The sequence below is a fragment of the Scyliorhinus canicula genome, chromosome 14, assembly GCF_902713615.1.
Source record: "Scyliorhinus canicula chromosome 14, sScyCan1.1, whole genome shotgun sequence".
In the NCBI taxonomy this organism is placed as follows: domain Eukaryota; kingdom Metazoa; phylum Chordata; class Chondrichthyes; order Carcharhiniformes; family Scyliorhinidae; genus Scyliorhinus; species Scyliorhinus canicula.
This window is the reverse complement of record NC_052159.1, coordinates 9,034,435-9,061,749: the sequence shown is the minus strand read 5'-3', so window position 1 is coordinate 9,061,749 and position 27,315 is coordinate 9,034,435. Positions and strand designations below refer to the sequence as shown.

Genomic DNA, 27,315 nt, shown 5'->3' with positions numbered 1-27,315 from the left:
TTCTTTAAACGGTGGCAACCTTTCCTCGACTTTCTGGCTCAACGATAGGGTACTGGGACAGTAGCAGCAGCAACCCGGGGGTGGGGGGGGGGGGGGGGGGGGGGGGGGGTGGGCGTTGATTATGTTAGCTTATTTTATTTAAATTTGATTTATCTAATTTTAATTTATGGTTAAGTTCTCTTGTTTGGGGAGGGGTGGGGGAATGTGATACATGTGATGTTACGGTATGGGGGGAATTGTGGGTGTTATGGGGCTGTTAGTTGCATATTACTGCTTTTTGCTATACTTTTTGTTATATTTTCTGCAAAAAATTCCAATAAAAAAAAAAAAAAAAAAAAAAAAAAAAAAAGAAATGTTCCATAGTCTGCACATACAATTAACAACTTTTAACTGCTGTTTCAGCCTTGCAGATAAATGGAGCAAATATTTTGTGCACATCAATACTCCCCAAATATCAATGAGGTGAATGACCTGTTACTCTGCTTTAGGAATGCCAGCCAGACCATCAGTGCAGCTCCATGCCCTGCAAATTGGGTTATGGGATTTCTGATGTCCAGACGTGGCTGACAGGACCTTGGCTTGAAGAATCACTGAAGAAAACACAGGTACAGGCAATAAACGTATTACTATCCCAAAATCTTTGAGACTTGTCACATCTCTATTTACTAGCTCACATGCAGCATAAACACCAGCATTGACCAGCTGGGCTGAATGACCCATTCCTGTACTCAATATTGCATGCAATTTTACAGCGAGGAACAGAAAACGCAGCTCACTTCACGTATATGCAAAAGACTCATTCTCAAACTTGGAACGGAATGGAGATTATTTTGTGTCTCCCAAAAGCACAATTTACTGTAAATGGAACAGCAGAGTCCCTTTATAGTTGAGTGAATGACTATTTGGTTGAAGATAAAAGAGCAACAGGATTTTAAACTTTTGATTATAATGACAGAGTTTATCGAAATGGCAAACACCAGCTGGCAGGTGCTGGAAAGAGGTCCTGTATGATTGCAGGCTGTGGTAACGAGCTGGTTTATAAATCCACTTCCTTCACCGAGACCTTGCATTACATTAATAACACATCCAAAGTTTTATCTCAAGAATTTAGACTTGCAAAGACTTAAACTGACAATTGCCATTAAAAAATTCCTAGCAGATAGTCTAAAAGAAATAAATTTTATTTAGAACCAGGATCAGTTTTATCTTGCTACCCAGAGAGATGGACATGCAAACAGATTTAATTGATTAATGAAGTTATGGATTAAGCAACAGATTACTGGTGTTCACGGCCTTTTCTCATTCTCAGTTGAGAATTAAAGCATACTGAACACCGCACTTACTCTAATCCAAGTTTCTGATGTGAATTCATTTACATGAAGAGGAATTTAAAAAAAATACTATTATCCACTCGAGAATTGTGGAAAAACCAGAGTCTATGTCAGCTGTGCCTTCAGGTAAATTCTTACTTTCAAATGCAGGATTTGTAAGGATCAACAAACTGGGCTTTTACTCAGATAGCTGCTTTGATCTCACTGTGGCCCTCTTGAACGAGATCGGAACCAGTGGAATAGTTGCTTAATTCATTTGCACAGGTGAGTATTTGGCCAAGCTTGAAAAGTTCCGGCTGAATGTGCATTTGCAGCAAAACATTTTGTGGTACCCTCGACTCTTCTCTGGACATCCTGCCAAAGATAAAAAGAAATGCTACACCCACATCTTCTTCCTCCCATCCTTCAATGGGAAGCACTCTTGCATCAAAATTCAGAAAATGGTGGGTTTCAGATTTTGGCACCAAGATTGAGACTGACGCTCCCCAGAGCATGACTGAGGTGGTGTCATTTTTTGCATGAAACGCTAGATCATGCCCGTCTATCTTCTCCATAGCATTATTTTTAAGACGTGCAGGGAAGCTTTACCCTCATGTCCTGACCAATATTTAGCACCCAACTAACATCATCTATGGGGTCATTATCCTTTCTGTAAAGTAATCATGCAAGGGTATCAGGTGAGTACAAGATACAAGTCAACAGCAATGTCTTGCCGCCTGTACCTAATGCATAACACCCAACCCTACAGTGGACTGTAGAATTCCCTGCGGATCCACTTCCTAGTTCTTCTGTATCTGACATTAGCGGTAAGGCTGTATGATGAGATGGAACATGTGTGGAATGGTGTGTAGTCACGTTATGACAGATATGAACAGCTACTTTCAGAGGAAGGCGAGTTAAAAATTATATATATATATATATATATATATATACATATGAAAAAACAATTTTCTCTGTTAAGTGGGGTAGGAAAAGAAAGGAATACTTTTGGTTGAAATATTCCTTCCTCCTTTAAACCACAAACAGGTTATTACTACCATTATTCATAGATTGGCAGCTCCTAGATGGCTGGGAATCATTTCACATTAGAATGTTCTCTGCCACACATTATCCACCAGTTTCATCATTTGTGTTGGGGCTTAAAGCAGGATAATATATGCACCAGGACATCCCACACAACCTTTAATATTGCCAGTCTTTTAGGCTTGAATTTATTTGACGTCTTGTCGATAATGTGCAGACCCCTAGGCTGACAACCCAAAGGAATAGAAACTTTATGTGACAAGAGGCATCACATAAAGCAACAGGTGGTTAGGTAGAGGAATGCTCTTAAAAAGTTATCGCAGCTTGCAGGCGGACATATACAGCTTTAATCGCAAATTACATTTCCCAAGGACGTCCCAGTGAACAGACTTTTCCAGAAATCTTTGCAGTTCCTCTCTCCAATAAAGGAAGCTTTAGTTCATTGCCAGCAATTGGGAGTTATTGATAGCAATACTGAGCAAAAAGCAAGATACTTAAAACATTTGGAGTACCCAATTATTTATTTTCCAATTAAGGGACAATTTAGCATGGCCAATCCACCTAATTTGCAAATCTTTGTGTTGTGGGGGTGAGACCCACGCAGGCACGGGGAGAATGAGCAATCTCCACACAGTGACCTGGGGCCAGGATCGAACCCGGGTCCTCAGCGCCGTAGGCAGCAGTGCTAACCACTGCGCCATGCCGCCCAGCAAAAAGCAAGACATGGTTGTCCCTTAAACTTGAAGGACTTGAAAGTCACTTCTCCATCAAAAATCATAGCTTTGTGTGGAAGTTGTACTTTCACAAATGTCTGCAGTTGTATTCAGTTGATGTAAGGAAAGTTTTAAAATAATATTCCTTCACGAGATGTGCCCATCGCTGGCTAGGACAGCATTTGTTCTCCATGCTTAATTACCCTCGAGGTGGGCGGCACGATGGCACAGTGGTTAGCACTGCTGACTAACGGCACAGGTCACTGCCCATGTGGAGATTGCACATTCTTCCCATGTCTGCGTGGGTTTCACCCCCACAACCTAAAGATGTGCAGGGTAAGTCCATTGGCCACAGAATTGACCCTTAATTGGAAAAAAAATTGGGTACTCTAAATTTATATTTTAAAAAAATACCCTGAAGGCAATTATCGTATGCTGCCTTCTCAATCCTGCAGTCCTGTTTTTTGTGTACAGGACATACCTGGGCAATTTTCCATATTGCCAGGTAGGTGCCAGTATTGAAGCTGTTCTGGAACAACTATTGATGGAATGTTACACTGCCTGTAACCATTGCAGTATCCAGTGCCTTCAGTAATTTCTAGATATCAAATGGGGTAAATCAAATTGACTGAGGGCCGGCATCTGTGATGCTGAGGTCCTCAGGAGAAGACCAAGCTAGATGATCTACTTGGCGCTACTGGTTTAAGATTTTTGAAAATACCTCAGTTTTATCTTTTGCACTGGAGCGTTGGCACACCCATCATTTGAGGATGGATATATCTGGGGAGCCTTCTCCTCCAGTTTGCTTAATTTCCCACCACCATTCACAACTGGATATGGCAGAACTGCAGAACTTAGGCCTGATCCATTGGTTGTGGGATCTCTTAGCTCTGTCTATCTCATGTTGATAGTGTCAATGTGGTTTGACACCTAATTTTTAGGTATGCCTGATGCTGCTCTTGGCATGTCCTCCTGCACTCTTCATTAATTCAACCAGCTTGATGGTAATGACACAGAGCGAGGTATGCCGGGATTGAGGTTATAGATTGTGGTTGTTTACAGTTCTGCTGCTGATGACGCACAGCACCTCATTGGTGGCCAGTTTTGAGTTGCAGGATACATTTGAAATCTATCCCATTGAGTTTGATGGTAGTGCCACACAACAAAATGGAGGGTATCCTCAATATGAAGACGGAACTTGGTCTCCACAAGAACTGTGTGGTGGTCACGCCTATCAATGCTGTCATGGAAAGGTGCATCTGCAACAAGTAGAGTGCGGACAAGGTCAAGAAGGTTTAACCCTCTTTTTTCCCTCTCACCACTGGCCTCAGACCCAGTCTACCAACAATGTCCTTTAGGGCTCATCCAGTTTGGTCAGCAGAGGTACTATCAAGCCTCGCTTAGTGATTGACATCGGAGTCCCCCACCTAGACTACATTCTGTTATCTTGCCATCCTCAATGCTTCTTCAGTGCAGACTTTTAACCATAAACTATTTATTTTGGATTTTATATAATTAACATGCTGGCTGATAGGTTCCCTTCGTTGTTAAACTTGCACTGTGACATGTTAATACTTTAATAATGATTATAAAATTAAAGATCAACATTGTTCAGTGTACACATTGGAAGACTTCCATTTTCCCCCCACATAACACATGCAACCATCATGTCAATCCTCGCCCCATTGCACCGTTTCAGTCTTGAAATTGTCTCACATCCAGCAATGGAAATCAACAAGCAATTGGACAGCACAGAAATAACAGAGGGGTTGAAAGAGATGCTAGAAAAGTAGAGAGGATGTAGTGAACCAGAGGCGTTTTACACCAATCAATGGTTTCATTATCATTAGACTTTAATTCCAGATTTTTATTGAATTCAAATTTCACCATCTTCACCACCGTCGTGGTGCGATTGAACCTGGGTCCCCAAATCTTGCGCTAGGTCTCTGGATTACTAGTCCAGTGGCAATACCACTGCACCATTGCCTCCCCAAGTCATTTGGCCCATAATGTTTCAGGCACGTTGCTGCGAGAGAATCCAAAAATAATCCACTCTTCCCTTAATTAGTGCAATGGTCTGCTTTTCAAATACTCACTCCAGCATTACATTCATTTCTACAACTCTCTGGCTATCATCTTCAGTCAGTTCAATGAAGAGTACAGGAGAACATGCCAGGAGCAACATCAGGCATACCAAAAAATGATGTGTCAACCTGGTGAAGCAACAACACAGGACTACTTGTTGCCAAACAGCATAAGCAGCAAGTAATGAAATGAAATGAAAATCGCTTATTGTCACAAGTATGCTTCAAATGAAGTTACTGTGAAAAGCCCCGAGTTGACACATTCCGGCGCCTGTTCAGGGAGGCTGGTATGGGAATTGAACCATGCTGCTGGCCTGTCCAGGTCTGCTTTAAAAGCCAGCTCTTTAGCCCTGTGCTGAACCAGCCCCTATAATTGAGAGTAATAGACAGATCTAAGTGATTCCACAACAAACGCATCAGATCTAAGCTCTGCAGTCCTGCCACATTCAGCCGTTATTGGTAGTGGACAATTAAACAACTCACTGGAGGCAGCGGCTCCACAAATAATCCTATCCTCAATGATGGAGGATTGGATTGGATTTTGTTTATTGTCACGTGTATCGAGGTACAGCGAAAAGTATTTTTCTGCGACCAGCTCAATAGATCATTAAGTACATGAAAATGAAATAAAAGTAAAGAAAAGACATAATTGGGCAACACAAGGTACACAATGTAACTACATAAACACCAACATCAGGTGAAGCATACAGGGGTGTAATGTTAATGAGGTCAGTCCATAAGAGGGTCGTTTAGGAGTCTGACAACAGCGGGGAAAAAGCTGTTTTTGAGTCTGTTCGTGCGTGTTCTCAGACTTTCGTATCTCCACTCTGATGGAAGAAGTAGGAAGAGTGAGTAAGCTGGGTGGGAAGGGTCTTGGATTATGCTGCCCGCTTTCCCCAGACAGCGGGAGGTGTTGGTGGAGTCAATGGATGGGAGGCAGGTTCTTGTGATGGACTGAGCTGTGATCACGACTCTCTGAAGTTTCTTGAGGTCTTGGGCCGAGCAGTTGCCATACCAGGCTGTGATGCAGCCAGATAGGATGGTGCATCTGTATAAGTTAGTAAGAGTTAATGTGGACATGCCGAATTTCCTTAGTTTCCTGAGGAAGTATAGGCACCGTTGTGCTTTCTTGGTGGTAGCGTCGACCTGGATGGACCAGGACAGATTTTTGGAGATGTGTACCATAGGAATTTGAAGATGCTAACCATCTCCACCTCGGCTCCGTTTCCTGCTGACAGGTGTGTGTAGTCAATCACCAGCTCTTCAGTTTTGCTGGCATTGAGGGATAGATCCCACACATATGTGCAAAAGACAAGGCTGAGGTATTCGCAACAATCTTCAGCCAGACGTGCCGAGTGGATGATCCATCTCTGTCTACTCTGGAGCTCATAGAATTTACAGTGCAGAAGGAGGCCATTCGGCCCATCGAGTCTGCACCGGTCCTTGGAAAGAGCACCCTACCTCAGCCCACAACTCCATCCTATCCCCGCAACCCAGTAACCCAACCTAACCTTTTTTTGGACACTAAGGGCAATTTTACCATGGCCAATCCACCTAACCTGCACATCTTTGGACTGTGGGAGGAAACCGGAGCACCCGAAGGAAACCGACGCAGACACTGGGAGAATGTGCAGACTCCGCACAGACAATGACCCAAGCCAGGAATTGAACCTGGGACCTTGGAGCTGTGAAGCAACTGTGCTAACCACTGTGCTACCATGCCCCCCCACATCACAGATGTCAGTCTTAAAACAGCTGAAGAGGGCAGCACGGTGGCGCAGTGGGTTAGCACTGCGGCCTCACGGCGCCGAGGTCCCAGGTTCAATCCAGGCTCTGGGTCACTGTCCATGTGGAGTTTGCACATTCTCCCCGTGTCTGCGTGGGTTTCGCCCCCACAACCCGAAAATGTGCAGGGTAGGTCGATTGGCCACGCTAAATTGCCCCTTAATTGGAAAAGATGAATTTTGTACTCTAAATTTTAAAAACAAAACAGCTGAAGGTACTGGATACTGCAAAGGCTATGGGCCCTGGCAATATTCCGGCAATAGTACTAAAGACTTGTGCTCAAGAACTTGCCGCACCCCTAGCCAAGCTGTTTCAGTACTGCTACGGCCCTATCTACCTGAAATTGCCCAAGACCAAGACACAGGACTACTGCAACCAAGCCAATTGCACCCTATAAGTCTACTCTCCATCAGTGAAGTGATGGAAAGATTCATCAACAGTGCTATCAAGTCGCACTTGCTCAGCAATTATCTGCTCACGGACGTTCAGTTTGTGTGCAGCCAGGGTAACGCAGCTCCTGACTTCATTACAGCCTTGGTTTAAACATAGACAAAAGAGCGGAATGCCAGAGGTGAGGTGACAGTGACTGCCCTTGACATCAAGGCAGCATTTGACTGAGTATGGCATCAAGGAGCCCGAGCTAAACTGGAGTCAATGGGAATCAGGGGGTAAACTCTCTGTTGGTTGGAGTCATAGCTGGCACAAAGGAAGATGGTTGTGGTGGTTGGAGGTCAATTATCTCACCTCCAGGATATCACTGCAGGAGTTCCTCAGGGTAGTTTCCGACGCCCAACCATCTTCAGCTGCTTCATCAATGATCTCCCTTCCATAATAAAGTCAGATGTGGGGATGTTCACAGATAACTGCACAATGTTCTGCACATTCACAATTCTTCAGATAATGAAGCAGTCAATTTCCAAATGCAGCAAGACCTGGACAATATCCAGGCTTGCACTGACAAGTGGCAAGTTACATTCACGCCACATAAGTGCCAGGCAACGACCATCTCCTGCAGGAGAGAATCTAAACATCGCCCCATGACATTCAATGTCATTACCATTGTTGAATCTCCCACAATTAACATCCTGGGGGGGGGGTACCATTGATCAGAAACTGAACTGGACTAGCCATATTAATACTGTGGTTACCAGGGCAGGTCACAGGCCGGGAATCCTATGGCAAATAACTCACCGCCTGACCTCCCCAAAGTCTGTCCATCATCTACAAGGCACAAGTCAAGAGTGTGATGGAACACTCTCCACTTACCTGCGTGAGTGCAGCTCCAAAAACACTCAAGAAGCTCAACACCATCCAGGACAAAGCAGCCACGCTGGATTGCTCCTTCTTTCAAATCCTCCACCACCGACGTGACAGCCGTGTGTACCACCTACAGGATGCATTGCAGGAACTCACCAAGGTTCCTTTGACAGCACCTTTCAAACCCACGACCACTACCATCTAGAAGGACAAGAGCAGTAGATACGTGGGAACTCCACCATCTAGAGGTTCCCCTCCAAGTCACTCACCATCCTGACTTGGAAATATATCGCCGTTCCATCACTGTCGTTGGGGCGAAATCCTGGAACTCCCTCCCTAACAGCACAGTGAGTGTACCTACACCTCAAGGACTGCAGCCGTTCCACAAGGCAACTCACCACCACCTTCAGAAGGGAAACTAGGGATGGGCAATAAATGCTGGCCTAACCAACGATGCCCACATCCCATAAATGATAAAACATCTTGGGTATCCACTAGGTTGAGCAGAAAACAGGATTCAGAATTGCGTTGGTCAAGCCAGTGAGCTGGAGTGCCATCAGTATTAATAGAGGGTACTGAAAATTAATGTGTTCAATAAGCAATAAATCACATAATTCATCTTCATGAGCACAATTAACCTATTTTCTTTCTACGCAAGTTATAGCATTTAAAAAAAATTAAGAATCTCAGGTGGAGGACAAGATCCACAGACCAACCAAAGTTGAGGAGTAGAAGAAAAAGTCAGGTGACACTATTACAAGTATAGTGAGAGCATCAGATGGCTTCACACACTCTGACACTGAAGTAGTAATGCAAAGTCTGAGCCAGGTCACGTATGTGACGGAGGGAGGCTCATTCCATTTCTCCAAATCTGGAGTCAGTTTGGATTTGCACTAAGTTCAACACTAGCCTTGCTATTTTCACAGATGCCAGTAAAACCAGCCTTGCATACAAAAAAATCGTTGGAGAAATGATAAACTAAGGGACTTAGATAGAGTTTCTCAGGTAATGTCAAACAAGTTCTTAGAGTAGGAGATGGTACAATTAGGTTGTAGATAGAAGGAACATAGCAGTGGACCTTGGGAAAAATAACAAAGTGTGATTAATCAAAGTCAAGAAAGGTCTATGATAAAGACCGGAGGAAATACGGTCACTATATCATACAAACCTGAAGGTGAAAATGCTGATGGAGTGCATCTCAATTGAAGTATTCAAGTTTTGGGTAGATTTAGGGCTTTGAGGAATTGTTTTCCTATCTGACATTTATGCTTAAAATCACTTCAGTTTAGCTTGTCTGGTAGCTGAACCGATGAAGACAGCAAGCAGCTTGAGCTGTATAGAACAATAATCTTAACTTTAACACTCATTTTGTGCTGAATTAGCTCTTAGCTAAGGCAAGGATGGTATTATGTGTAGTTGTTGGATGCAGGCAAGGTTGGGTTTCTTCAGTTCACAGCTAAATCCATTCTAGACATCTTCCTGATGTCCACATGTGGACAGGTGGAACACTGACTAGTCATCAGCAACTGGAACTCTGACTTCGTATTCCACCCTCTCCAACATGAAGTACGAAAGCCAGATGAGCCACTTGAATGATGAGGAAAGGCTCATATACTGTTCATTACTAAGGGCTTAACCAGCACACAGTTCAGCCAATTGAATACTGCAAACACTTTCTCTTGCACCCAATGGGGGAAACAAGTCCTCTGACATGTTACCTCAATGAAAGGAAATTTATAAACAAAATGCTTGGTGCTTGAAGTGAAGCGGACTGCACAGATTCCTTCCTCTTTTGCAGCCGAGCCAATATGCAAAAAGGGAATCTCAGCACAGTGATAGCACCTGCTACAACTTTCAGCTCTGCTGTATCAAGTTACCTCAAATACAAGTTATAAATAAAAATTCATCTCCAGGTGGAGAAGACTTCAAAGACTACATGCTGTTACTGGCTTCCAGCCAGCTGTCTGGGATCAATTTTAAACACAAAGGAAAAAGCATTTCATTGAAATGCACTTAAAAAAAAAGTAATTCATCAGAAGGTAAACCATCACAATCATCTTCTAAAATATAAAAAAAGAAACTGTCCTCTTTAAACCAGCTACATTCACAACTTACAGTTGAGTCAATCAGTAATAAACTGCATTTGCATACTGCCTAGAGACTGCCAAAAACATCCACATATTTGGAATTTAAATCGTTGAAACTGTCGCTAAGCTACATTCCCTGTTGGATGTGGGGTGGTGGGGTACTGAGACTATAGCAGCTAGTATGTTTTGACAATAACACCAGGGAGTCTGTAACCTGATTCTTCTCTTCTGATTATAAGAGCACAAGTTTCATCAAAGAGAGAACTTGGATTTATTTCAGACTTTAGAGGCCACAAAGTTCTTCATGAATTTTGTTTGATAGTTACCACTTTTAGACAGGCAATCACAGCATCTAATAAGCACACAGCAAATGGTAAAGGAGATGAAGAGCAATTCATCTTTTTTTGTGGGGCTGTTGAGGGATGTTGGCCCAGGAACTCAAACTCCCAGCACTTCTTCAAGCAGTGCCATTTGATCTTCTATGCCCACCTGAAAAGGCAGATGCAGGCTCCCATTTAATATCACACCCAAAAGATTGCACCTTCATCATTGCAACACTCTCAGGATTGCATTGTAGTGTCCATTTGGAATTATTAGTTAATGTAGTTACTTTAATGCTCTCCACAAAGATTTGTTTGGGAATACACTGTGCAGAACAATAATGGAGCGAAAGCCAGTTATAAAAATGAATATTTGTCTTGCATTGCTTTTTGAGATGATTTTCCTCATGGTTTGAGTGCCATGAAGGTCACCAACAGTTGGCAGGACTCATGTAAGGAATTAATTCAGAGAAAAAAGGCTGATAGTGGTCTACACAGAGCTTTGGAAGGATGTAGTAATAAGGAGATTAAATAACTGCGCTGATTGCTAATATGAAAGACTGGCCCCTCAAAGTCATGCTATTTGATTCTGCATCACAGCTTAAAACAGAGTTCTGGATAACCTTGCTGCTCAAAACTTACACTTGTTTATTAAAGAAATGGGTCCAAGCACACAGGGAAACCGAGCAAGGTCAAAAGGCTAGTTGTAAGGAGGAGAGAGAGGGAAGTGAGGAGTTTGAGGAAGGAATTCCAGAAAGTGAGACCAAAGTTGCTGATCATATGGCAGGTTGGAGTGACGTGGGAGGGCACAGTTAATGGAATAGAGGGGGCTAGGGCTTCACTGAACATGTTTATTAACAGCAACATTTTTAACTGGTGGTTATAGGTCAATATGTAATTCACCATTGCCAATATGTAATTTACCAATTAAATTACATAAGACACCAATTTCTGCAAGAATGTTCCTTAAATGTTTAAATCAAGACAAGCTTCTTAAAGACACAGACATCCCAGAAACTATCTCCCTTCCCCAGGAGTTGAATGGATGTAAACATGTTGAGGTTTAGAAGGAAATGTAGATAATAAAACTAAGTATGCACTGATCGAAATACCAGATTTTGCTTCTGAAAGAATTCAGGCTAAATTCAAAACTTAAAAAAAAAATGCATTATGCATGTTTGCCATGGCTCAATGGAAATCCCACTTCAGAGACTGGAGCACAGAATGTAGACTGACACTTCAGTGCAGTATTAGGGAGTGTTACACTGTTGGGAGTGCCATCTTTAGGATGAGTTGTTAAACGGACGCGATGCCTGTCCAATCCAGTGGACAAAGAAAGATCCCACGGCTCTATTTCAAGACAGAGCAGTGGAGATTCCCTTATGGTCCTGGTCAGTACTAATGTCCTCAACAGACATCACTAAGAGAGATAATCTAGTCACCATCATCTTGCTTCATATTGTGGGGTCATACTGTGCATAAATTAAATTCCCAAATTAAAGTGACTATCTTCTTTCAACTGAGGTTTTCTTTGCAATGGATTAACTTTAACTGAAAACTTTATATAACGCATCCATGAGTTACTGCTAATCTTTCTACCTTGGGCTGTGGCAGCTTTGATGAAACACAGCTTTATTGGTGAATCTTGCTACTCCTGGAAGCAAAGACAACATTTTTTTTTACATTATAGCACTTCCACCAGAGCAGCAACATGATAGTCGGTAAGTGGAGAATCTCAGTGGTGCAATGGCTTTAATTACAGTGTGTTCTTCTGATAGAATGAATATAGGTAAATTATTGGGACAAATTGAGAAAGCTTTATTCCATATCTAATTATGTTATAGCTAGCCCCATGACTGCTTGTTGTTAGCTTTGATTGATAAAGGCACGTGGGACAAGAGAATGATTTTCCATACACACTAATTGGCTGAAACTCAAAAATACTGGTGAAACAAAATGTTTTTTGACAACTCAGTTAAGTGTCTCCACAGAATTTTTGCTTGCCCACAAGGAATGGGCTCACTTATTCGATGAAAACAACTTGCATTTATAGCTAAAGACTTTAAGTACTCTCCCTCTTAGATACGAGTGCCAGCCATAGATTGCTTTTCCATCATTGAAGGACAAATTACCTAGCTTGAGGTGACCAAACGGAGCAAAAAAAAAAATCAACATGTGCAGGAGTTTGCTGAGCACACATTAGTTGATGAGCTTCCCTGCATTACAACAGTGGCTACAATTCAAAAGTACTTCATTAGCTGTAAAGTGCCGGTTCATCCTGAGAGGTCCTATAGAAATGCAGGTCTTTCCTTCATTTCCTAGGATTTGATAGAAGCAATACTCAAGGTTTGCGACATCTCCAACAATGGCAGGAATTTTAACAGATTGAGAAAATAACAGCAAGGTATTTGAAAGTTCCTTCCATGAATTATAATGATAACACTATTCAATTTCTGAAGTTTAATTATAATTGTCAATGCAACAGCTCTTGGTTCATTTTGTTTTAATGTAATCTGGAACAGGAGGGAAGGAGAGAAATATGTGTGAACTGTGTTAATAATTTCTTGTAGTAGAAAGTTGTTCATTTTTTGATTGCGACGTTTAAAGAAAACCAAGATAAGTAATGGCATCCAGACCAACCATGAAATTAATAGCATACTTTTATCAGGTCTAGACAGTGCCATTTGGGAAATTAAAACCAAACTTAAAATAGATACAAAATATCAATGTACTAAATGCAACATGGGTGTTTTCAACCATAAAAACATTGTGAAGTATAATTTTAGTTTAAAAAGAAATGATAATGTAGCCACATGAACTACGGAAAATATACTAAATGCCTAAAGAAATGTCATCACCATTTTTGCTTTTTAATTGCTGGAGCACAGTATGCATTGGAAAATGCAAATAGCCAAAATTAAGAATTATTCCCCGTTATATTTATTAAAAATGAAATGCATCAGTGAAAACACCAGGCAATTATAAAAGTTGCTCTTCCTATTTGCCTACATTTATTTAGATGAGTATGACCATATTGTGAAACAGGATTAATGTTCGAGCTATGGTTGAATGTTTTACGTGCCCAAAGGGAGAGAAGGCACATTCACTCCTCTTCATAAGTATTTAATTTGTTGGTTTAAAAACATATGGGAAAAGAATAGAGAAAAAGCAAGATGTCATACCAGGTCTTTCACCAATGCATTCTCCAGTTTTATCTGAATTTGTCAAATCTCCGTAGGTAGTGTGCACTGGGGTGTGAAGTTTATTTTGGGACCACCAATAGTTTAATGCTAGAATCAGACACATTGTGGCAACATTTGGCATACTAATTATAGTTAAATCAAATATATTCTTTATCTTGCTATTCTGAACAGCATTGTTAGTAAGGAATGAAGTTAAATCGATAGCAAAAAGCGATATAGGATCAGAAGGCATAGGATCTCTGTGGGTAGAATTGAGGAATCGCAAAAGGTAAAAAGATCCTGATGGGATTTATGTACAGGCCCCTGAGCAGTCGTCAGGATGTGGTGCAAAAAAATCAGGAGATAGAAAAGGCATGTGAAAAAGGCAATATTACAATAATCATGGGGGACTTCAATATGCAGGTGGACTGGGAAAATCAGGTTGGTCGTGGATCCCAAGAAAATAAATTTGTGGAATGTCGAAGAGATGGCTTTTTGGAGCAGCTTGTGACAGAGCCTACTCGGGAACAGGCAATTCTGGATTTGGTGCATAGGCACAGGCACAAACCAACTGAGCCAAATGGACTGTTTTTGTGTTGTAAATTCTACGTAACAAGACAAAGGCAATTCAAAGTGTGCCACAAATTCTCAGATTAAATGTATAATGTGCAAAATGTGAACAATAATCTTTCGCCTGACTGCACTCATCATTTTTAAAAATAAATTTAGAGTAGCCAATCATTTTTTTCTTTTCCAATTAAGGGGCAATTTAGCATGACCAATCCACCTAACCTGCACATCTTTGGGTTTGTGGGGGTGAAATCCACGCAGTCACAGGGAGAATGTACCAGCTCCACACAGACAGTGACCCAGGGCTGGGATTCGAACCCAGGTCCTCAGCGCTGCAGTCCCAGTGCTAACCACTGTGCCACATGCTGCCCTACTCCTCACCCATCCTGCAGTTAATAGTACAGCAAAGTCTCACAATGCTAAACAAAGTATTCATTTTATAAACTAACACCAAGATGAAAGCAACATTCAAATACTTTGGAACCACTTAAAAGATGACTGTTCCATTCCATGATATGGAACAAGAATTCCATTATAGACGAGAAGGGTTAAGCTGGAATGTTGCCACATCTAAATTTAATCTAATTAGTTAGTTTCCCTTCCAGGCCAGAAAATAACTCAGACCCTACTGATATGCAAAATGTGCAAGTGAAAGCTCTATTGGTTTCACAGCTGCACCTCTCATCACTGCAATACATTACTGATTTTCAACTGATGTTTATTTCCCCAATGATCTGGTAAACCTGGGTACAGGAGTAGGCGTTAATCCAAAAGTCCAACAAGTCCCTTCTGTTCATGTGTGCTACACTTGCTTCCTTTGAGGTTGCCAATCACTGTGCTCTACATCCCCTTTGCTTCCTCCACTGTTTCAAGAATGACCCTGATGAACTATAAAGGGCATGAATTATGAAGATAGATTAATATGTGGGCTTGTATAAAATAAAGGTACACAGGAAATTAACTGCAATATGTAAAATAGTAAATGGAACACTTAACAAGAGTATTATTTCAATGCCAGTAAAGCAAGAAGGAGCAGAGCATATAAATTTAAGCCGTGAGTTTAAAGATAGACTTTGGAAAGAACTTAATGTTGCGACAAATATTCGGAATAATCTAAAAGGTAGGACAGAGGTAATAACAGTTTATATATGCAGTTGAATGTGAAGATTAGGGTGCAAGAATGAGGAGGTTTAATAGAATTCTATATAAATATGTTTTTTTTTAAAGAAATAACTTTGATGCTGCAAAATACTTTTAGACAGTGGAAATAAATAAGCCTTTAGGTGAGATGAGCAGTTTCAAATTTGCAGAATGTTTTTGCAGACAATGTTCCTATGAGTGGGTAAGTTATACATCTGTATTTATAGCAAAAATAGATTTCACTGATAACTGTCATACACAGAGGCCAATTCTGTTGATTGCAGATTGCACACCGGTATACTGAAGAACGACCAATGTATAATCTTTCTCAGGGAAGCAGGAGCAATTCATCAATGTGTTGGCACTCAACGAATACTTGCTAGTACATATATTCAGCTGTGTATATTCATCTGTCAAAATATCCCAAGAGTGCACAGAGTTTTACTTTTATCAATTTAAGCGGTTAAATCTTCCAAATATTGCAATCATCCGTTAACTTCATTTTTTGTACAAGTATTGGGCTGTAATGGCTGTTGAGATAAAAGCGCCACCTGGTGTAACTGGAAGATGCAGGTTCAATCCTCACTCTGCAGAATTATCTGATGCTGGCCAAGGCAGCTATGAGAGCACTAGCTTTAAAATATTAAGTTAGATTCAGAAAAACCATGTCCGATGTAGCAGGGATATTTTGGATTTGGGCATAGCTTAAAGATTAAACTGGGACTTTCAGTAGTGAAGTTGTAAACACTTCCACATAAAGGGAAGTAGTAATTCAGCATTCCCTTCTACAAAGTTAATGCTTAATGTTAAGTCAGATATTGACTGATTTTTGTTAACCAAAGGTTTTATGGGCAAAGGCAGACATGTGGAGTGAAGTTACAGATAAGCCATGGTATTACTGAATGGTGGAATAGTCTGGAGGGGTTAAATGGTCTACTCCTGTTGCAGTGTTCCAACCAGCAGGCTCTGCTTCAGCTGTGACTTCCTTGTTCATAGTTACTTGAAAATCATGACCATGGTCAGCATTGTGACTCCAGGTCGTGTGTCCGCTAAAGCTGCAATTAAGGGGTCACAAAAGGTGAGGTGATCGTTAATTTTAACTATTTATTTGTTTTCATAGAGATGCCTAATGGAACATAATATAATAATAATCTTTATTGTCACAAGTATGCTTACGTTAGCACTGCAATGAAGCTACTGTGAAAAGCCACTAGTTGCCACATTCCGGCACCTATTCGGGTACAAGGGAGAATTCAGAAAGTCCAAATTACCTAACAGCACCTCTTTTGGGACTTGTGGGAGGAAACCGGAGCACTCGGAGGAAACCCAATGCAGACACAGGGAGAACGTGCAGATTCTGCACAGACAATGACCCAAGCTGGGAATCGATCCTGGGACCCTGACATTGCAAAGCAAGTGCTAACCACTGTGCTACATTATGATTGCTGTAGATTCCCTGGACAGAAGATAATTTGGGGGGTTGTACGCAGTCCTAGCTAGGCAGGTGATGGTAAATTAAAGTGTGATACAGATGATGTAATTAATGGGAGGAGCCAGGTCTGTCTGCAGCTTTGCGGTGTGCTAGAATTTTTAAAGTTGAACAGAAGCTTTGCCAAATGCTCAGGGAGATGGGAGTGGAATTGTAAAGCTATTTTATTTGATGTTAGTGTGGTTAATTGTGGGTTTAAATTAAAGTTTATTTTAACATAAAAGATACTTGTTGGTCAGTCATCACTCCCGGGGCGAAGCATCTTTTCCTCAGTTTTATAAATTAAAAGTGTTGGAAGTTCTTGTCTGGTATCCTAAAAAAATGTTGGTGTCTGGTCCGGGATCTTAACAAGTGACACTCGGCAGGTTTAATGGGTAGATAGATGCTGCTGTCTAACCAACTCAGTAACATTTTGTTTTGTGAATACTGTCCATATCAGGGGGATAAACTACTTGCGTCAAGTTCCTTTCACCCATCACCCCCTGTTTACACCACAACCATTTTAAATGTTCTCATCCTCGCTTCCATATTCCCAAACGGGATCGCCCTCTCAGCTCTATAAACCTCTCCAGGCCTGTAACGCTGCTCCAATTCTGGCCTCTTGGCAACCCGATTGTCACTGCTCCTCCAGTGACAACTATGTTTCAGCTGGCTATTTCTCCACCGCTGCACCCCAGTGTCCTTTTAACACACTGCTGAAAACCTACCTCTTTGACCAATCTCAGTCACCTGTAGAAGTAAATCTATGTGGCTCTCTATCAAATTGTATTCAATAATACTCTTGGGAAGTAATTTTTAATAATAATCTTTATAATTGTCACAAGTAGGCTAACATTAATACTGCAATGAAGTTACTGTCAAAAGCCCCTCGTCGCCACACTCCAGTGCCTGTTCGGGTACACAGTGGGAGAATTCAGAATGTCTAATTCACCTAACAAGCACGTCTTTTGGGACTTGTGGGAGGAAACTGGAGTACCCAAACAAAACCTATACAGAAACGGGAGAATGTGCAGACTCCACGCAGAAAGCAACCCAAGCGGGAATCAAATCTGGAACCCTGGCATTATGAAGCAAAAGTGCTAAGCACTGTGCAACCGTGATTTGGGACATTTCATGTTAAAGGTACTATATAAATACACATTGGTCTTTTTGTTGGAAAACTTTCCATTTCAGGCAACTAGTTTCAGCATCAAAGAGTCCAAAGTCATGCACAGCATTTTTAGATAGAGTATCTGTACTCTAACCCAACAATATATTTCAAATCCAATATAAATAGTGCAGCTCAATGTGACATTTTTCTTTTCCACACAGACAATAATTTAAGAAAGACTTGCGGCTTTCATGATGCCCCAAAAGCTTTTTCAGTGCAATCTGTTTGATGTGCAGTTACTGTTGTAATATAGAAAATACAGCTGCCAATTTGAGCAGAGTAAGGTCCCACAAACAGCACTGTGATAATGAGCAGATAATTTGTCATGATGGCTGAGGAATAATTATAGCACAGTGCTAAATCGCTGGCTTTTAAAGCAGACCATGGCAGGCCAGCAGCACGGTTCAATTTCCGTACCAGCCTCCCCGAACAGGTGGCAGAATGCGGCGACTAGGGGCTTTTCACAGTAACTTCATTTGAAGCCCACTTCTGACAATAAGCGATTTTCATTTCATAATTGGCCAGGGCACCGTTTTACATCCATCATTGACCAGGGCACCCATTTATATCCATCTAAATCTCATCTGAAAGACACCACCTCTGACAGCGTAGTGCACACTCAAAACTGCAGTGTTCCCTCAGGACACATTGAAATACCATCCGAGAATATATGCTCAAGTCTCTGGATTGAAATGACCTTTCGACTGAGACACAATTGAGTTGTGACTGACATTATATGTCAATTTCTGGATAAATGGAAAGGAATTCTGAAAGAATGCACTGGACCAACATAAAGCATATAGTATTATGGGCTTTATTAATAGGGGGAATAGAGTACAAGAGCAAGGAAGTTATGCTGAATTTATACAAGACACCAGTAAAACTCAGCTGGAATATTGGGCACAGCTCTTGGTGCCACGGTATAGGAAGGACGTGGAGGCATTTGGAGAGAGCGCAGAAGAGTTTACAAGAATGGTTCCAGGGATGAGAAACTTCAATTATGAGCATAGATCTTGAGATGATTACTTGAATAGAAACAATGTGCAGTGGTACAGGAAAAGACAGGAAAATGGCACTAAGCCCTGATGCTCCATAATAATTCTGTGATTTTTGCTTCAAAGATCAGGAAAATGAACGATCACACACTTCAGGAAAATACATAAATCTAACAATAAAATTCAAATACCTTTGCTGGAAATAGCTAAAGTGAGATGCTTCAAGAATTAATGATGCTGACAATTCACCAATATCGTTGAGATATTGCAGCATACATGTTACCGAGCTAGTAATCCAGAGGCCTGGGCTAATGATCCGGAAACATGAGCTCACATCTCACCACAGCAGTTGGGTAATTTAAATTCAGTGAATTCAATAAAGTTGAAATTAAGATGCTAGTATCAATTATATTGAACATGAAACTACTGAATCATTGTAAAACCTAACTGTTTAACTAATGCCCTTTAGGGAAGGAAATGTGCTATGTGTACCCGGTTTGGTCTTGTGGCTCCAAACCCACAGCACTACGTCCCGAACACTTGAAAGAGTCAGAGCAGGCTACGCAGTTGTATACGCGTCCATGCACGCACTCCAACCAACTCCTTCCAAACCTAGGTCCAAGGATCCATTCCCTTCCAAAATACAAAACCTAGGAACACGGTGTTCTGGTAAGCAGGCTGTTACAACTGAAGCTTCTGCTTCAAGGCACATCCAGATTATGGGTCCACGGACCAAAATAACAAAAAAAAAGAAATGGGAAGAAAGGAAATAAACAGGAAGGACTTTTACAACGTTTAACCCCACAGCAGCACGGTAGCATTGTGGATAGCACAATTGCTTCACAGCTCCTGGGTCCCAGGTTCCCGGCTTGGGTCACTGTCTGTGCGGAGTCTGCACATCCTCCCGTGTGCGTGAGTTTCCTCTGGGTGCTCCGGTTTCCTCCCACAGTCCAAAGATGTGCAGGTTAGGTGGACTGGCCATGCTAAAATTGCCCTTAGTGTCCAAAATTGCCCTTAGTGTTGGGTTAGGTTGTTGGGTTCTGAGGATAGGGTGGAGGTGTGGGCCTTGGGTGGGGTGCTCTTTCTAAGAGCCGGTGCAGACTCGATGGGCCGAATGGCCTCCTTCTGCACTGTAAAATTCTATAATTCCCCAAGTAGTGTATTCTCTATGGCTGCAATGCCACTGAATGAAAATTAGTTTTCCCAAGATAGAGATAAATCAGAAAAATTATTTTAAATTAAACCAGGAGGGTAGGACAAAGCTTCAAATAAATAAAAGGCAAATTAAGAACTGATGTTATGAAATATTCATACATACACAAACAAACATTTAAAAAAACATTTAGAGTAGCCAATTCTTTTTTCCCCCCAATTAAGGGGCAATTTAGTGCGGCCAATTCACCTACCCTGCACATCTTTTTGGGTTGTTGGGAGGGACCCACGCAGGCATGTGAAAATTGTCCGCATGGACAGCGATCTGGGGCCGGGATTGAACCCGGTCCTCGGCGCCGTAGGCAGCAGTGCTAACCACTGGGCCACCATACAAACAAACATAAATATGCACACACATAGAGCCGTGTTCCTTGTAATTTTTCTTTGTTGTGCAGTTATTTCAATGAGTGGCACTTTTAAACTTTTGCACAGCAATGCATTGCCAACTTGCTAGCTGTTTGCATGTAACCTCTCATATTGCTCCATAGCTGCGCGCACGTGTAATTTAGCCGGGGCAACGACACAAACAAACATACCAATATATGGAATACATTTTCAGATGGAGTAATAGAGTCAAACATTTCAATAACCTGACAACTAGGTGCAGCAATTTGGGTGGGGGAATTGGCAAGGAGAACTGGAGGGTCTTGCTTAGAGAATGATCCAAGAGTAGTCAGGTGGCTATCCTTAACTTGTGATCTGAGTCAACAGTTGAAGGAAATAGTAGTCACATTAGTAGAAAATGTGCTAAGGGTGGAGGAAAGGCAGAGTGTTGGATCATTTTGAGTTAACGATCTGTCCAATCAACGTTGGAGGAGCCATCTCCAACTTTTGAACACTTTCCAAGGGAAGGAATATTTTCCATTCTTGGTAGTTTGTGATCCCAAAATTTTCACCCACCAATCCTGCTTTGAACTATTTCACTGTGACAGACTCAAACCTGAATTCAGAGCAGTAGTATTTGCTACACTCTTGCTACAAACCTGAATTCAGAGCAGTAGTATTTGCTACACTCTTGTCACAAACTCCAAATTTGTTCTCGATCGTGGCACAAAAAGTGAGGGCAAAATACAATTTGATGCAAAAATAGAAGAGAACTGGGTCAAAATGGCCTCAGAAGATACAGCGTTCACAACTGCCATGAAAATTTACACTCTAGTCATTAAAAAACAGTAAGCTGATACAGCTTTAATGAGTAGCAAAACATTTAGGTCAATGTACAATAACGGCTATGTATAAAATAGTTCAGTGATAGAATTATTTACTCCTTAGCTGAGGCACAATGCACAACTGAAGGTTGTCTAACTTGCAGCTATTGTATGTGTAAAGTGTTGTGTTCCACAATACAATCTAAAGACGATGGAAGGAAAGAAAAATGTCATGACACCCAACAAATCCTAAAGTCTAACCTACACCTGCCTCAACACCACCATAGACCTACCTGTGCGATATTTTTGTTTAGTAAATAAACTCCATATTCAAACTGAAACCTTTCTCCTCCTCTTGGATACAGAGGGAACCTGTGAATACAAACACAGGAGAGCCTAGTTAACAACTGTCTGGGGGAACAAGGACTGTAAATTGTAAGTTTACATTGCATTTGGTTTCACATTACTATTATCAGTGGCACAAGGTATAATTGAGCTTTGAACACAACATTATTCTGAACTCCTATATCACATTCAGTTGAGAGAAATGTTAGCACACTGGATACTGCAAAGGCCATGGACCCCGACAAGATTCCGACAATAGTACTGAAGACGTGTGTTCCAGAATAGCTACTGTTCCAATACAGCTACAACACTGGCATCTGCCTAGCAAGGTGGAATATTGTCCAGTACATCTCGCCCACAAAAAGCAGGGTAAACCCAACCTGGCCAATTATCACCCCACCAGTCTACTCAATCTTCAGCAAAGCAATATAACATGCCGTCACTGGTACTATTGAGTGACTCTTGCGCAATAATCTGCTCACCAATGCTCAGTTTGGGTTCTGCCAGGACCACTCGACTCCAGACCTCATTACAGCCTTGATAAGGACAGAAGAACTGAGTTTCAGTAGCGAGGTGAGTGTAACTGCCCTTCACATCAAGGCAGCATTTGACCAAGTGTGACATGAAGGAAAAAGGAAAATTGAAGTCACTAAAAATTGGATGAATGGATTTGTTTATTGCCACGTGTACCAGGTACAGTGAAAAGTATTTTTCTGTGTGCAGCTCAAATAGATCATTTAGTACATGAAAGAAAATACATAATAGGGCAACACAACGAACACAATGTAAATACATAGACACAGGTATCGGGTGAAGCACACAGGAATGTAGTAAGAATGAGATCAGTCCATAAGAGGATCATTTTGGAGTCTGGTGAAAGCTGGAAAGAAGCTGTTTTTGAATCTCTGTGCATGTTCTCCGACTTTTGTATCTCCTGCCCAACGGGAAAAGTTGGAAGAGTGATTAAGCCGGGTGGGAGGGGACTTTGATTATGCTGCCCGCTTTCCCAAGGCAGCGAGAGGTGTAGTTGGGGTCGACGGATAGGAGGTGGATTTGTGGGGTGGACTGGGCGGTGTTCACCACTCTGAAATTTCTTATGGTCTTGGGCCGAGCAGTTGCCATAGCAGGCTGTGATGCAGCCAGGTAGGATGCTTTCTATGGTGCATTTGTAAAAGTTGGTAAGAGTCAACGAGAACATGCCAAATTTCCTTAGTTTCCTGAGGAAGTATAGGAGCTGTTGTGCTTTCCTGGTTGAAACGTCAATGTGGGTGGACCAGGACAGATATTTGGTGATGGAGACCAATATCCCAGTCCTGGGACACAACTGCAGGTATGCCTCTGAGTCATGTCCTAGATCCAGCCATCTTCAGCTCTTTCATCAATGACCTACACACCAATACAAGGTCAGAATGGAGATGTTCGCTGAGGATTTCAGTGTTTTGTATCATTTACAATTTCTCAGATTCTGAAGCACCCATGCCTGGGTGCCATTCAAGCATTGGTTAAGTGACAAATAACATACACATCACACATGTGCAGGGACTTCCAATCATCTCTCCTTGACATTTATGGAATTACCATTGCAGAATCCTTCTCTATCAACAAAGCTCAACTGGACTAACCATGCAAGTACAGTAGGTGCAAGGGCAGGTCAGAGGCCGAGAATCCTACAGAAAGTAACTCATCTCCTGACTCCCCAAAGCTTGCAACACATTCACAAGACTCAAGTCAGGGCTGCCATGGAATGCTGTTCACTTGACTGGATGTACCAGGTGTAGGAAAATGGACCTTAACCAGCATCAAACAGCCTGCTTGATCGGTACCCCAACACTATTTTAACAACATATATTGTGCCTTTACTGAAATGAAATCTCCCAAGGCTCTTCACAGGAGCTTTATAAATCAAGTATGTCATTAAGTCACCCAAGAGGTATTGGATCAGATGACAAAATCTTGGTCAAAGAGATAGATTTTATGAAGTGTCACAAATGAAGAAACCAAGGTGGAGAGAGGGGCCTCACGGTAGCATGGTGGTTAGCATCAATGCTTCACAGCTCCAGGGTCCCAGGTTCGATTCCCGGCTGGGTCACTGTCTGTGTGGAGTCTGCACGTCCTCCCCGTGTTTGCGTGGGTTTCCTCCGGGTGCTCCGGTTTCCTCCCACAGTCCAAAGATGTGCAGGTTAGGTGGATTGGCCATGCTAAATTGCCCGTAGTGTAAGGTTAATGGGGGGATTGTTGGGTTACAGGTATACGGGTTACGTGGGTTTAAGTAGGGTGATCATTGCTCGGCACAACATCGAGGGCCGAAGGGCCTGTTCTGTGCTGTACTGTTCTATGTTCTAGATGAAGGAGTGCAGGGAGGGAATTCCACAGCTGGAGGTCTAGGCATTAGAAGGCACAGCCACCAATAGTGAATAAATTAAATTAGGAATGTACAAGAGGCCATAATTAGAGGAGGGCACAATGGGCCAGAATTAGAGGAGCCCAGAGATCATGAAAGCTTGTGAGTTTGGAGGAGATCAGAGATCAAGAGGAGCAAAGCCATGAAGGGATTTGAAAACAAGGATGAGATTTTCAAAATCAAGCTGTTGATTGACCAGGAGCTAATGAAGGTCAACAAGCATGCGGCTGATAGGGGAACAAGACTTGCGGCAGAGTTTTGAATTGCCTCAAGTTTATGGAAGTAGAATGTGGGAGACCAACCAGGATTGCAAGGCTGGAGATAACAAAGGCATGAACATTTCAGCAGTAGGTTAAATGAGATTGGGACAAAATCGAGCGGAAATGGAAGAGGTAGTCTGAAGAGATGGCGCAAATGAGAGGTCAGTTCAACTCAGAATTAAATATGACACCAAGGTTGTGATAGACTGACTTAGTTTCAGACGGTAGCCAGGGAGAGGAATGGGGTCAATAGCGTACAGCAGCATTGTGTACTATCCACAAGTTGCTTTGCAACAACTCTCCAAGGATCCTTCAACAGCACCTACCAAAGCTGCAACCTCTCTCACCTAGAAGGATAAGAGCAACAGATACATGGAACACCATCATCTGGACTTGGAGCTACATCACCAATCTTTCACTGTCGCTGTGGCAAAATCCTGAAATCCATTCCTTCCAACACATTGACTGCAGAGGTTTAAGATGGCAGCTCACCACTATCCTTGCAAGTGCAGTTAGGAATGGGCAGTCAATGCTGACATAAGGATGAATCAAAAAGACATTACCCAAGTTGGAAACTACAAACAGAACTTTGGGCAATTGTTTACCCTGACTGCCATCCAATATGTCTCACTGGAAAGTGCGTGTGCTGGCAAAATTCGGCTGTGGTGCTTTCTGTCGTTCATATTCACTGTCGATGCTCATATGAGCAAAGGGGCTGTCAATGTGAAACCTTTATCACACAAACAGTCAGTGCCACATGATTGGACGTTTCCCACTGAGCAAAGCAACAAATTAATTACAAGGAGATAGAATTTTGGCTTACTAGCTCTCATCAATCATTTAGTCAGAAACCAGCGACACAGAATAAACATCACGATTCAAGGAGTTCCATGCCTCTAAGATTAATAAATAAGATTTCTTCAACTGGATTAAGTTGCAAAAACACAAGGCAGCAGAAATCTAGAATTCTCTTTCTTCCAAAGGCTTTTGAGGCCAGGGCACAACAACAAGTCAAGCCCCAAGATCAATTTGGGTTTTGGAAGCGTATAGAATATGGAATGAACATGGATAAAAGGACTTGAGCTACAGGTCAATCATGACTCAAATTTTTTTTTTTTTTTTTTTTAAAGTATTCAATTCTTTTTTTTCCAATTCAGGGCCAATTTAGCGTTGCCAACCCACCTACCTGACATCAGAGTTGTGGGGGTGAAAGCCACACAGCCAGGGGGACAATGTGCAAACTCCATACGGACAGCGACCCGGGGTCGGGATGGAACCCGGGTCTTCCGTGCTGTGAGGCAGTAGTGCTAACCACCGTGCCGCCCAGGACAATGATGACTTAAGTGAATGGCAAAGTAGCCCTGATGGACTGAATGGCTTACTCCTGTTCCCATGTATCACAATTATTCCTAAGCAACAGGGTTTTGCAACGAATATGATACAGTCTACATATGCCACAGTGTATAATAAACATATCGAGCAGTGTGGCGTGTTCTGGGGCCACAGTCCAGACCATCACAGGGAGCAACTGGAATGGGGATAACATGACTTCCTCCCCTCATTCTCATCAAGTGATAATAGAAACATTGATATGGTGATGTTAAGCCAAGTAATGGAAATATCTTTTTAAAAATCAAAATTACCAACTTTATTTTGCAGCAGTTCTGCGGTCTTAGATTTTCACACAAATTTGCATTTGGTAATACCTTGTGGAAGAGGAGGAATGTTTAAATTTACCAGCCATCTGAAACACATGGTATTCAGTTACATTTTCATAAAAAGTTTCCATTTTTTCCCCTCCCCTCAACAGATTTAACAAATATGCTTTAACAAATATGCCAGAGTGAACAGAAAAGGGGCCATTGAAAGGGTCACTTGGAAAGAATGCAATCACATAGTTATGCCTCTTCAGCACAAAGTTGTGACATAACAGAGATGCTGGAAAAAAGTTTTGGTATAATGAATGCTCTCCCCCACACTTTACTAATGCAAATAGAAAAATGACTGCGATAAAGTTTGAACTAAACAAAAACAAACATGAGCCAAACCATGGACTGAGGAAAGGCCATTTGATTCGCCAAGTTTATTTGTTTCACAATCTGTTGCATCAAGCGCTCTGCCCAACCCCCTCAATCTCCTAAGAGAGGTGTCGAAACTACCAGAAATAGCCACGTTCAAAAATTTCTCCCTGACTTTCATGGAGAAGCTGAGCAAACTCTAGAATTTTGATCACATTACATTCCAAGTCAAAATACATGCCTGCAGCGCACCAATGGTCACAATCTACACTACATTCAAAAGTACCTTTTGTCCTACTACTGAAAAGGACAATAACCAATGGAGGCTGTAAGCACGATGGAAGAGTGAGAATTTAAATAGCAGGGGCGTAAGCAGGTGGAGGGATCCCTTAGGATGGAAATTTAAGGCATACGAGTGGGGCAGCCCAGACAGAGGAACTGTATTCCTCAAGTCTTTGGATTGCTGATGCTTACCATGAAATTAAGAAATGGAAGTTTGCTTGGGAAAATGGAAGAACATTTATCGGAGTGAGCGATCCTTGTTCATGGCATGCCAAATATTTTCATTCCCCTACCTACCCATTCCTGACGTGTAAATGGCTAGGTGAGAAACATCTTTTGCTGACCGATTTGACTCATCCTGAATGAATTGCACGTGCAGTGCTACAATTTGTCAGCTTAATTCCTACATCAATCCTCCCTCGGAATCAGCAGTCTGGAGTTGCATGTTTGATGAATACCATCCATCCCAACCCTCCAAAAAATTAATTTAGTGTCAGCTCCTATCACAAAAAGAATTCATTAA

At 41.9% G+C, this 27,315-nt stretch overlaps 1 protein-coding gene across 3 annotated transcripts in view; it reads right to left on the bottom strand.

Moving 5' to 3' along the window:
- Positions 1 to 27,315, bottom strand: part of uvrag (UV radiation resistance associated gene) — a 368,181-nt gene that overhangs the window by 52,263 nt on the left and 288,603 nt on the right. Inside the window, exons 13-14 of one of the 3 annotated variants that reach the window (XM_038817640.1) lie at positions 21,780 to 21,858; positions 12,200 to 12,254 (exon numbers count right to left, since the gene is read on the bottom strand). In XM_038817640.1, coding sequence (XP_038673568.1) covers positions 12,249 to 12,254; positions 21,780 to 21,858 — 85 coding nt within the window. In that variant the 3' untranslated portion in view covers positions 12,200 to 12,248. Of the gene's footprint in view, positions 1 to 477; positions 591 to 12,199; positions 12,255 to 21,779; positions 21,859 to 27,315 lie in introns of those variants that run through there. The other 2 variants (XM_038817641.1, XM_038817639.1) reach the window with 2 other exon arrangements.